Here is a 13,173-nt window from a genome sequence, read left to right as displayed (position 1 = left end):
TTAAGTCCATTAATGGCTATTAGCCAGGACGGGTAAGGAATGGTGTCCCTAGACTCTGTTTGTCAGAGGGTGGGGATGGATGGCAGGAGAGAGATCACTTGATCATTACCTGTTAGGTTCACTCCCTCTGGGGCACCTGGCATTGGCCACTGTCAGTAGACAGGATACTGGGCTAGATGGACCATTGGTCTGACCCAGTATGGCCATTCTTATGGTCTTACGACACGTCTCCAAGGGATGTGGGCCCGAGTCCCACCCTGGAACAGAATAGATGGAATTTGCAGTTTTGTGTTGTGGCAAACAGATCTAAAGATGGGGTGCCCAGTGGGAGAAGAGCTGTCGCAGTATCGTGGGGTGTAATTCCCATTTGTGTTCTTGTGATAAGTGTCTGCTGAATGTGTCAGCGGTAGCGTTCTGACACCCAGACAGGTAGGATGCAGTGATCTCTATGCGATGTTGTATGCACCAATTCTATAGTTGGATGGCTTCTGTTTCCCCCTCCCCCCCATCTGTTGATGTAGAACATGCATGCTATATTGTCTGTCAAGACTCGAATAGATTTGTTCCTTATGATAGGGAGAAAGTGGAGGCAAGCATATCTGACTGCTCTGAGCTCTAGAAGACGTATGTGTAGACACGTCTCTGAAAGGGACCATCTGCCTTGTGTTGTGTGATCTCCCAGGTGCACACCCCAGCCTATCAGGGAAGCATCTGTTGTGAGCATAAGCACAAGGGAATTTTGATGGAAGGGGACACCTGTGCATATGTTTCCCGTTTTGTCCACTATTGTAGGGAGACTAATAGCTTTGCTGGAGGAGTTAGCATCATGTGGAGGCTGTGCCTGCTGGGTTTGTATATGGAGCTGAGCTAACCCTGAAGGCACCTTATATGTAGTCTGGCATATTCGACCACGAAGGTAGTGGCTGCCATGTGACCAAGAAGCTGCAGGCATGTTCTTGCCTCCACTCTGGGGCAAATGGATAACGTGTGTATGAGGTGTATGACGGTGAGGAATCTGGTGTGTGGAAGTGAGGCTCTGGTCAAAATTGAGTCCAGATGCGCCCCGATGAACTCAATTTGCTATGTGGGTATCAGGGTGGATTTTTGGAAGTTTATTTGCAGGCCTGGACTGTGAAAAAGGGAGATGGTAAAATGAGTGGCCTCTAATGTCGTTTCGTATGATCGGCCTTTGATAAGGCAGTTATCTAGGTAGGGGAAAGGACAGTTACCTGTTCCATAACTGGCATTCTTCGAGATGTGTTGCTCAGGTGTATTCCACAGTAGGCGTGTGTGCTCGCCACGTGCACTGGTGCTGGAAGTTTTTCGCTTAGCAGTACCCGTAGGCGGGAAGCACCGCTGCGACCCCTGGAGTGGCGCCTCTATATTGCACTATAAGGGGAGCCGTGCACTCCCCTCACCCTCGGTTGTTTCTTGCCAGACAACTCCATCAGAGGGGAAGGAGGGCAGGATGTGGAACACACCTGAGCAACACATCTGGAAGAACGCCAGATATGGAACAGGTAACTGTTCTTTCTTCTTTGAGTGATTGCTCATGTATATTCCACAATAGGTGACTCCAAGCTATATCTGATGGAGGTGGGTAGGAGTTTAAGGGTTTCCGGGACGGAGTACCGCCCCACCAAACCCGGCGTCATCCCTTGCTTGGGAGACGATCGCATAGTGTGAGGAAAAGGTGTGGACAGAGGACCACGTGGCAGCCCTACATATGTCTTGGATAGGGATGTGGGCTACATAGGCGGCCAACGAGGCCTGCGCTCTCGTAGAATGTGCCTTTACGATAGGCGGCGGGGGAACCCCTGCCAAGTCATAACACGTGCGTATGCACGAGGTGATCCAGCGGGAAAGGCGCTAGGTGGAAACTGGTTGCCCCCTCATGCGCTCTGCCGACGCAACGAACAGTTGCGAGGATTTCCTGAATGGCCTGGTTTGTTCCAGGTAAAAGGCCAGTGCTCTACGTACGTCCAGTGTATATAGGCGGCGTTCCTCGTTGGAGGAATGGGGCTTAGGACAGAGTACTGATAGGAAAATATCCTGATCCATATGGAAAGCGGACACCACCTTCAGGAGAAAAGCGGGGTGTAGGCGAAGCTGGACCTTATCCTTGTGGAAGACCGTATATGGGGGTTCCGAGGTCAAGGCCCTAAGCTCCGAGACACGGCGCAGAACTGGGGGCAGCGTCGGTTCTCGGCAGTTGCAAAGATGTCAACCCGGGGAGCTCCCCACTCTCAGAAGAGCTGTCGGGCAACCTCCCAGCGGAGTGACCACTCGTATTGGTGGGAAAACACCCTGCTGAGGCGATCGGCTCGCACATTGCACATGTCGGGTAGGTGGAAGGCCTGTAGGTCCAGGGCTTCCTGGCACAGGGCCGAGGAACGCGTGCCCCCCTGCCTTTTGATGTAATACATCGCGGCCGTGTTGTCTGTCTAGCAGAGCCCCTATGAAGTGTATGCGCTGGACCGGTACTAACGTGGACCTTGCCTCGTTCACCATTAGGCCCAGACCTGCACATGTGGACAGCAGGAATTTTATCTGGGCCTGTACCTGGGTCCAGGAGTTGCCCTTGAGGAGCCAATCGTCCAGGTAAGGGAAAATTTGCAGCCCGTTCCTCCGGAGGTGGGATGCCACCACTGCCATGCATTTGGTAAAAACCCTGGGGGCCGTGGAAAGGCCAAAAGGGAAGACCGCGAACTGGTAATGGTCCCGGCCTACCAGGAAGTGGAAGAAGCGCCTGTGACCCTTGAAAATATGGACGTGGAAATATGCATTCTAGAGGTCCAGGGACGCAAACCAATCCGCGGGTCTAGGGACGGAATGATAGAGGTCAAGGATACCATGCGGAACTTGGACCATAAACCTGTAGAGATTCCGCAGGTCCAGGATGGGCCGGAGCCCGCCTTTTGCCTTCGGGATCAGGAAATACCGGGAGTAAAACCCCTTGCCCTGGAATTCTACTGGTACTCTCTCCATCGCGCCCAGGTCGAGGAGGCGCGCCACCTCCTGGCTTAGAAGGGGTGCATGTTCCAGTTCCCCGAGGTCCTCCCAGGGCAGTGAGTGGTGGAGGGGGGGGTGAGGCGAACTGCAACTTGTAGCCCCTGGAAATAGTGCTGAGGACCCACTGGTCTGACGTTATATGGGACCACTCCACTCGGAATGCAGATAGACGGTTGCAGAACACAAACTTTATTAACTGGGGGGCTTCCACGGCAACAGACCCAGTGGCTCCCCATAAAGAGTCAAAACCGCCGCTTCCCTTGCTTCTTGCCCTTCGAGGGGCCTGGTCGCGGGGCTGAGCGGGACTGACGCTGGGACCTGCGTCTCTGCTTCCTCAGTCTCTTAGGCGGGGGCTCATATCTGCCCCTACCGGGAGGTGCTGAGGTCTGCGGCCTAGGTTTGTCCTTTGCTGGCGGGACAGAGTTTACAGGGTGGTGCGAGAGTCTTTCATCCCATGGAAGCGGACGTCGGTTTGGTCCGCAAACAGCGCTTTCCTGTTGAAAGGAAGGTCCTGCATCAAGGACTGGGACTCTGCAGACAGACCGGACTGGAGAAGCCAGGATGCCCTACGCATAGATATGGCCAAGGCCATCAAATGAGCTGCCGTGTCGGCCGTATTCGAGGAGCCCTGGAGGGCTGCTTTCGCCGCTGCTGCCCCTTCCTCAACCAGAGCCTTGAATTCCTTCTTGTCCCACTCCAGGAGAAGAAGCTTGCACTTCGGTAGGGATCCCATAAGTTAAAATCATAGCAGCTCAACAGGGCTTGGTGGTTGGCCACCCTGAGCTGGAAGCTCGTGAAAGAATAAAACTTCCTGCCAAAATAATCCAGTCTCCTGGCATCTTTGTCTTTGGAGGTGGGCGCGGGCTGACCATGGCATTCCCGGTGGTTGACTGACTCCACCACCAAGGAGTTGGATGCTGGGTGGGAGTACAGGTACTTGTGTCCCTTAGCCGAGACAAAGTACTTTCTCTCCGCTTTTTTGGCGATAGGTGCCAGGGAAGCTGGGGTTTGCCATAGAACAGTTGATATGTTAGCTACCCCTTGGTGGAGAGGTAGGGCCACACGGCCCGGTGCCGAGGAGGACAGCACATTGAAAAGGGTGTCCAATGGCTCCTCCATCTCCTCAGCCTGGAGTTGGAGATTTGAGGTCACCCACTAGAGGAGCTCTTGAGGAGCCTTAAAATCCTCTTGTAGGCTGCTCCGCTCAGCGCGAGTCGGAGGTCTGGGTCCAAAGGGGGATCGTGGGCTGCCCAACTTGGGTCCAGCCTCACCCCTGTCTTTTTGTCGGTGCTGCTGAGCCTTTCCCTGCTTCTTAGTGGGTGAGCAGTGCTGGCTGGTGGAGGGAGCCTCACTCCGCACCGGGGACACGGTGGCCAGTGCCATGTCCAGACGGCGCGCTGGTGCCGGGGCCAACGCAGATTCCCTTAGCAAGGCCTGGAGCTGGATATCCCTTTCTCGTTTAGTTCGAGGCTTGAACGATTTACAGATTTTACAGCGGTCTGTAACGTGGGTCTCGCCCAAGCAGCGGAGACACTGAGTGTGCGGGTCGATTCTTGGCATAGAACTGCGACAGGAGTCGCACGACTTCAAACCTGGGATATGGGGCATGCCCCGCACCAGGCAACTAACTAAAGAAGTTATCCAACTACTGGAGAAGACAAATACTACTAAGGCTAATAGGAGAGCTACAGCAAAGCTGGAGCACAAAGTTCCAACTACCTTCACTGGCGGCAAGAAGGAACTGAGGGTGGGGGGAGTGTGCAGCTCCCCTTATAGCGTGATATAGAGGCGCCACTCCAGGGGTCGCAGCAGTGCTCCCCCCCTACGGGTACTGCTAAGGGAAAAACTTCCGGTACCGGTGCACATGGCGAGCACACACACCTACTGTGGAATACACATGAGCAATCACTCAAAGAAGAAAAGTGTAATTCTGTGTTTGCGTAGGTGGGCCACCACTACTGCGAGAGTCTCTCTCTCTCTCTCTCTCTCTCTCTCTCTCACACCGGAGAACACTCTCGGTTCTGTGGAGAGTCCGAATGGTAGCACTCTGTATTGGAAGTGTTTGTGCCCTACTGTGAATCGCAAAAGTGTCTGTGTGCTGGGTGAATAGATATATGAAAATAGGCATCCTGTAGGTTGAGGGCTAAGAACCAGTCCCCTTGTTCCAGCACGGGTATTACTGTGCCCAATGTGACCATCTTGAATTTTTGTATGCATACAAATTTGTTCAGTCTTCGTAGGTTTAGTATAGGTCGCCATCCTCCTCCTTTCTTCTGGGTCAGGAAATAGTGAGAGTAAAACACTTTTCCCCGATGTTGTGCCGGTACAGGTTCCACTGCACCTAGCTGTAGAAGATGAGTCACCTCTGCTTGAAGTAGTTGCTCATGAGAGGGGTCCCTGAAGAGGGACGGGGAAGGGTGGGTGGGCATGAAATGAAAGGGATGGAGTAGCCCGACTGTACTATTTCCAGGATCCAGTGGTCCATGTTACCAGTTGCCAGACATGGTGAAAAAACTGGAGGCAGTAGCCAAATGGGCAAGTAAGCGGTGATGCCAAGGGATGGTCACGCAGACCCCCGACCAAGGCTTAAAAATTGTTGTTTGTTTTCCGATGTGTAGGATGTAGTTAGTTGCGTTTGGTTTTGTCTGTGCCTGGGAGGTCTGTTGCGGTTCCTCCCATTATCATACGATCTCGACTGCGGCCGGTGATATTGTTGTGCGCAGGGCATCTGTTAAGGTTGATACCGTTGCCTCCTGGGGAGGGAAGGGTACATCCTGGTGTGTGCAGAGTGGCCCTGGGGTCTTTCATGGTGTGAAGGACTTCATCATTTTTTTTGAAAAAAAGTTTATCCTTATCAAAGGGAAGGTCCTCCACTTTGGTTTGCAGGTCTTTAGGGATGCCAGATGAAGACAGCCAGGAAGACCTGCGCATCACTACCGCAGTTGCGGTAGTACAGGCTGCTGTGTTGGCCATGTCCAGGGATGCTTGTAGCGCCATCCTAGACACCAGCTGACCTTCGACGACTGATTTAAAATCTGATCTTCTGTCCTCTGGGATATGGGAAGTAAAGTCAAATAACTTGTTGTAATTGTCATAGTGGTAGCTTGTGAGGAGGGCACAGTAATATGCAATTCTGAATTGCAGAGTGGAGGAGGTGTAAACCTTGCGGCCCAGGAGGTCAAGTCATTTGAGGTCCTTATCTTGCGGTGTGGGCCAGTATTGTGGTTGCTTTTGATGAGTGTGGTTCTGGCCTAGTTCTGCTTAGCAACCTAGTTCAGCTTAGCAATAACACAGCAAGGCCTACTGGTTAATTTACTGGCTGGGGTAGACAGGCCAGCACAGACCATCTGGGTGACCTTGCTAGATAAGACAGTGCTTGTAGAGGCTGGGAAAGAAAAATGCTTACAGAAAGAAAAATGCTTACAGACACTTTTTAAAGTGACGTGTATTCTTTTTTGTACTAAGCATGAAGTTATCAAGAAGTAACAGTTGTTCTTTGTTTTGTATGCTGGGAACAAATGCTGGGAAGGTACAGTGATGACGCGACGTTAAGTGATGACGCGATGGAATAGCTAATAAAAAGCAGTTTGAATTTGTGAACGGGGGCTGGTTCTGTATGGAGTGAGATGGGCAGTTCTATGTTGTATGGCATGCTACAATAAAGAACTTGATAGTGGGATTCTTGCTGGTCGTTGCCTGTCTCTTTGCGGTCGGACAACGAAACCTGAGCCGTCTGGGATAAGAGAGATCCCCGACACTTTGTTCTGTGGGTCGCTGCATCAACCACAAGAGAGTTGGGCTCTGGGTGAGAAAATAAGTCTGCGTCCTTAGCCGGTACATAGTATTTACATTCAGCCCTTTTACATGTTGGTGGGATGGAGGCAGAGGTCTGCCATATAGTGTGAGCAGGTTCCAGTAGGGCCTCGTTTATAGGTAGTGCTATCTTTGATGGCACAGAGGGTTGGAGGATTTTCAGGAGTCTGCGTTGTGTCTCCTGTACTTGCTCTAACGGAATGTCCTGGCAGATTGCCACCCTCTTAAAAAGTTCCTGGAACTGCTTAAAATCATCCATGTTCTGTCATGGGGTGGGATGAGAGCTTCATCTGCAGCTGACAGAGAATTATGATCGGATGATTCAGAGAAAGGTTTGTAGCTCACTTCTTCGAGAGGGGGCTCAGGAGCTCTGGATGTAGATGTAACTGGAGATAGAGACGCAGAGCGGGTCTGCGGTCTGGTGGAGGGTCCGCGAGAATGACTGGCATCATAGGCAAACCATGAGTACTACTGTGGCCACTGCATAGGGTATGAAATGTGGGGCCCCACCCATGGGGGGACAAAACAGGGAAACTGAGGCTGGTTCTTGTCGGGTACCATGCCTTGAAATAGGTGTGGCTCCGGTGGTGGCGGAGAGTCAGGTGGAGAAAACTCTGCCTGCTGTGGTATGTCATTCTCACTGTCAGTGAGTGTGGCCAGGTTGGGTGGCAAGAGCGGAGAGTCAGGCTCTGGGGCCATGTCAACATGGTTTAAGTCACTATTAGTCACTGCTTCAAAATCTGATGTAAAAACACTGGATCTTAGTGATGGAAAATCCTTTGTGGGGCATCCAGTTCTTACTTATGCTAGCAAAAACTCTATAGCCAGCCTTCTCTTCAATGTCCCTGATAAAGGAAACATCAATCTTCTGTGTGGGCACAGTGGACTTATTACCCACTGTGATAAACTCAGGACAGACAGCTGCAAGCTGCAAGGGAAGGTCCTTTCATGGATTGAGAACTGGTTAAAGGACAGGGAACAAAGGGTAGGAATTAATGGTAAATTCTCAGAATGGAGAGGGGTAACTAGTGGTGTTCCCCAAGGGTCAGTCCTAGGACCAATCCTATTCAATTTATTCATAAATGATCTGGAGAAAGGGGTAAACAGTGAGGTGGCAAAGTTTGCAGATGATACTAAACTACTCAAGATAGTTAAGACCAAAGCAGATTGTGAAGAACTTCAAAAAGATCTCACAAAACTAAGTGATTGGGCAACAAAATGGCAAATGAAATTTAATGTGGATAAATGTAAAGTAATGCACATTGGAAAAAATAACCCCAACTATACATACAACATGATGGGGGCTAATTTAGCTACAACGAGTCAGGAAAAAGATCTTGGAGTCATCGTAGATAGTTCTCTGAAGATGTCCACGCAGTGTGCAGAGGTGGTCAAAAAAGCAAACAGGATGTTAGGAATCATTAAAAAGGGGATAGAGAATAAGACTGAGAATATATTATTGCCCTTATATAAATCCATGGTACGCCCACATCTCGAATACTGTGTACAGATGTGGTCTCCTCACCTCAAAAAAGATATTCTAGCACTAGAAAAGGTTCAGAAAAGGGCAACTGAAATGATTAGGGGTTTAGAGAGGGTCCCATACGAGGAAAGATTAAAGAGGCTAGGACTCTTCAGCTTGGAAAAGAGAAGACTAAGGGGGGATATGATAGAGGTATATAAAATAATGAGTGATGTTGAGAAAGTGGATAAGGAAAAGTTATTTACTTATTCCCATAATACAAGAACTAGGGGTCACCAAATGAAATTAATAGGCAGCAGGTTTAAAACAAATAAAAGGAAGTTCTTCTTCACGCAGCGCACAGTCAACTTGTGGAACTCCTTACCTGAGGAGGTTGTGAAGGCTAGGACTATAACAATGTTTAAAAGGGGACTGGATAAATTCATGGTGGCTAAGTCCATAAATGGCTATTAGCTAGGATGGGTAAGAATGGTGTCCCTAGCCTCTGTTCATCAGAGGATGGAGATGGATGGCAGGAGAGAGATCACTTGATCATTGCCTGTTAGGTTCACTCCCTCTGGGGCACCTGGCATTGGCCACTGTCGGTAGACAGATACTGGGCTAGATGGACCTTTGGTCTGACCCGGTATGGCCATTCTTATGTTCTTAAGCAGGGGGTAGAAAACAGACCCAGAAGGTTAAAAGGCCCTCCTCCCTATCAACTGAGAAGGGGTTACCAGAGAATCAATTAGGATCAGCTGAGAGGGAGTTACCTGCGGTCAGTTAGGATCAGCTGATTCCAACTAAGGGCTGCCTGAGACCTTTTTAAACCCTCCCCTGTTGGGAGAAGAGGGGGAGAGAGAGAGAAGGAGTTATGCTGCCGGTAGGTTAGGAGCAGTGAGACAGTGAGCCTCACCAGGACGGGAGGCTGCATTCCCTCCCATATTGGAGAAAAACAAGCCCAGAAGACTGGTGGAGAGAAGGAACAGACTTCCCCTGTGCAACCAAGAGGGACTGTTTTACCCAAGCCTGTCTCACCAAGGCTAAAAGCAGTGGAGGCTGGTGAGACTGAGAAGGTGCCTTGCCACACCACACTGTGCAGACAGTCATCTGAGGCCTGGTCTACACTGGGGGGGAATCGATCTAAGATATGCAACTTCAGCTACGAGAATAGCATAGCTGAAGTTGACATATCTTAGATTGACTTAGACTTACTTCGCGTCCTCATGGCGCAGGATCGACGGACGCGGCTCCCCCATCGACTTTGCTTCCACCTCTCACTGAGCTGGAGTTCAGCAGTCGACGGCAGAGCGATCGCGGATCGATTTGATTTTGTCTGTGCCTGGGAGGTCTGTTGCGGTTCCCCGATAGATCGATCGCTACCCGCCAATCCGGCGGGTAGTGTAGACGTACCATGAGAAACAATTCCCACAGACTCCCCATATGTCCAATGGAATTGCTGTACTTACCTCAGTCACAAGAAGCCCATTGATTGCTTTCAGCCCTTCTAACTGAGCAAATCACAGTCCAACCTGACTTCCCCTTGGAAATTGCACCAGAGTGAAAGGCAAGTAAAAACTCATTTTCCCCCACAGCAACTTGGATCCCTGCGAACAGTAAGACTGGTCTTGTGTGATGCTACTCACATTATAGGGATTCTGTATGCTCGTTGCAGGTGGTTGAGCACTCATATTCACCCATGTGATCTGTCTCCCCTGTTTCCTATTGATGGAGGATGGTCTCTGATGCTGAGGGAGTGGTGCTGAATGGTTCCTGGCCATTACAACAGAACCCAGGCTATCTGCAGGAAGAAAGAATGTGTGTGACGCATGGCTAGAAAGGGTTAAACATCCTGCAAAATAGATAATGTTTGTGTTTTTACATATGTATGAGTAGGGTCATGTAATCAACAGTCCCTGTCTCTGCTGTATTCTGATAATTCAGAGGTCAAAAGAACATCCTATCATTTAAATGAATTGTAAACATGGGATATCTCTGTAGTCATCTCTCTTTGAAATGTATAGCAAATAATCTGTGAATGGTGGTGGAACAAGCAAATTGCCTTATGTTAATTCTATAGCTAAGTACCTGGTGATGGACCTCCTTCAAAGTCATGCTAATTACCTTCTGAACTCCAACTTGTCAAAAGACATGAAATGGTATAAAAGATCATTGGGTCCTGATTCTGTCATCTCATATCTGCTTAGGCTTCATTGGGGAAGTATGAGTTTTTAAATAAATTTTAGTTTAGTTAATAAAAGTTGGCAGTAGCGTGTATTTGGGTAAGAACTGGAATATTCAATAACCTGGGAGGTAATGTGTCTGATCCTTTGGGATTGATAGAACCTTTTCTTTTATATGATGAAATAAGATTTACAGAAATTTTCATCATATTTGACATCGGTACCTGGATGGAGGCCTGAGGCTGGATCACTTTAAGGGAACTGTATTGTTTGGATTTCTGAGTAATCAGTAAGGCAATAAAGAAGCTGTTTTATGCTGGCTTGGTAAATCTAAGTATTGGAATATTCACCAGCTTTTTGGGGTTTGTCTGCCCCATTTTTTGCAGTGCACCCTAAATGAATGACCATAGCTAGCTCCCCACTAGGACACCAGTCACAACGTGATACAGAGAAAGGAGGGAGAATTAGACTGAGAAAAATGAAGGATGAAACATAGATGGTAAAGTTAGAGCCAGGTTAGAAAGGATGAAATGGACAACAAAAAAGAACCTCATAGAGAAACAGAAGAGAAGATAGTAAGTGGGGGAGGGAGGGGAAATAGGTGCATCTCATACCTTCTCTCCTACAGGGAAGGAAAGAGCAAAGGTGGAAGAAACAAAGGGATGGGAAGAGAAAGGAACAAAAACCCTTGAGAAAGTGTTTAGTGATTGGGTGAGCGAAGATTGAGAACTCATCCACTTTGTGGTGGAATGCTGTGATTGACATGAGATGTACTCTGATCAAGCTAATGGAGAGACCCAATTTCTTAAGTTCCAGTATATAGTCCAGTACTATTGGTAAAGAAGAGGAAGTCACCATAATTTGTCTATTCTGGCACCACGTATGGAACTTCTTCCATTTGTGCAAGTAGGTATGTCGAGTAGTAGAACTTTTGCCGTTTAAAAGAATGCCTTGGGTGGCAGGCCAGTCCTCGCCCACAGACAACCTGCCAACCTGAAGCATATTCTCACCAGCAACTGCACACCGCACCATAGTAACTCTAGCTCAGGAACCAACCCATGCAACAAACCTCGATGCCAACTCTGCCCACATATCTACACCAGCAACACCATCACAGGACCTAACCAGATCAGCCACACCATCACCGGTTCATTCACCTGCACGTCCACCAATGTAATATATGCCATCATATGCCAGCAATGCCCCTCTGCTATGTACATTGGCCAAACTGGACAGTCTCTAAGGAAAAGGATAAATGGACACAAATCAGACATTAGGAATGGCAATATACAAAAACCTGTAGGAGAACACTTCAACCTCCCTGGCCACACAATAGCAGATCTTAAGGTGGCCATCCTACATCAAAAAAACTTTAGGACCAGACTTCAAAGTGAAACTGCTGAGCTCCAGTTCATCTGCAAATTTAACACCATCAGCTCAGGACTAAACAAAGACTGTGAATGGCTTGCCAATTACAGAACCAGTTTCTCCTCCCTTGGTTTTCACACCTCAACTGCTGGAACAGGGCCTCATCCTCCCTGATTGATCTAACCTCGTTATCTCTAGCTTGCTTCTTGCTTGCTTATATATACACCTGCCCCTGGAAATTTCCACTGCTTGCATCCGAAGAAGTGGGTATTCACCCACGAAAGCTCATGCTGCAAAACGTCTGTTAGTCTATAAGGTGCCACAGGATTCTTTGCTACTTCTACAGAACCAGACTAACACGGCTACCCCTCTGATACTAATGTAGAGAGTATTTTACTTTGGCTGGCATTGTAAGACATTTGTTTATGCTATGTCTGTGAGGAATATACACTGTCCAGAGGCAGCCTTGCAGGCATCGCATGTGCAGTCTGATGTATTTGATGACAAATGTCATTGCTGACATGTGGCCTAACAGTTGGAAGCAGGTCCTGGCTAATGTCTGTGGGCTGGCTTGCTTTGTGTGATTAGATTGAGTAGAGTGATAAAACTGTGTCGGGGCAGTGAGGCTGTAGCCTCCAGAGATTTGAGGTAGGCCCCTATGAACTCCAGGGGTGTGGTGATTTTTGTTCATTTATTTGCAGACCTAGATATGTAAAGAGAGCTGCTAGCTTTTGGATAGCTTCCAGTGCCTCTTCTCCAGTTGATGTTTTGAGTAAGCAATTGTCCAGATAGGGGAATATTAAGATCCCTTGTCTGTGGAGGTCAGCCACTGCCACAACTTTTGAGAATAACCTTGGGGCAATGGATAATCAAAAAGGGAGTACTTTGTACTGGAAATGAGCTATTCCCAGAACAAACGTCCTGTGTGAGGGATGTATCGTGATGTGGAAATATGCATCCTAGAGGTTGAGAGCTGAGAACCACTCTCCTCTTTCTAGTGCTGGAATTATCATTGCTAACATGACCATCCTGAATCGTTGGGTCCTCACAAATTTTTTGAGTCTTCTCAAGTCGAGAATGAGCCTCCATCCTCCACTTTTTTTCTTGGTTAAAAAATAGTGGGAGTAGAAATCCTTCTCTCTGGGTTCTGTTGATATTGGTTCTACTGCACCTCAGTGTATAAGATGTTTGCGAGAAGGGTCCCTTAAAGGGACAGGGGAGGGAAAGTGGGTAGGGGGGATGGAGGTAAATTGGATGGTCTAGCCAGTCTCGATCTCTAATACCCAATTGTCTGACATGATGGTCTGTCATGCTGGGAGGAATGGGATCAGACGG

At 48.7% G+C, this 13,173-nt stretch overlaps 1 protein-coding gene across 3 annotated transcripts in view; it reads right to left on the bottom strand.

The window, feature by feature from the left end:
• Window positions 1-13,173, bottom strand: part of MAPK15 (mitogen-activated protein kinase 15) — an 81,530-nt gene that overhangs the window by 7,691 nt on the left and 60,666 nt on the right. For all 3 annotated transcript variants that reach the window (XM_045005597.1, XM_045005598.1, XM_045005596.1), the window contains exon 12: window positions 9,934-10,088. In XM_045005597.1, coding sequence (XP_044861532.1) covers window positions 9,934-10,088 — 155 coding nt within the window. The remainder of the gene's footprint in view (window positions 1-9,933; window positions 10,089-13,173) is intronic.

Source organism: Mauremys mutica, chromosome 2 (genome assembly GCF_020497125.1).
Source record: "Mauremys mutica isolate MM-2020 ecotype Southern chromosome 2, ASM2049712v1, whole genome shotgun sequence".
Lineage (NCBI taxonomy): Eukaryota > Metazoa > Chordata > Testudines > Geoemydidae > Mauremys > Mauremys mutica.
The sequence above is the reverse complement of the archived record's forward strand: the minus strand, read 5'-3'. Positions and strand labels throughout refer to the sequence as shown.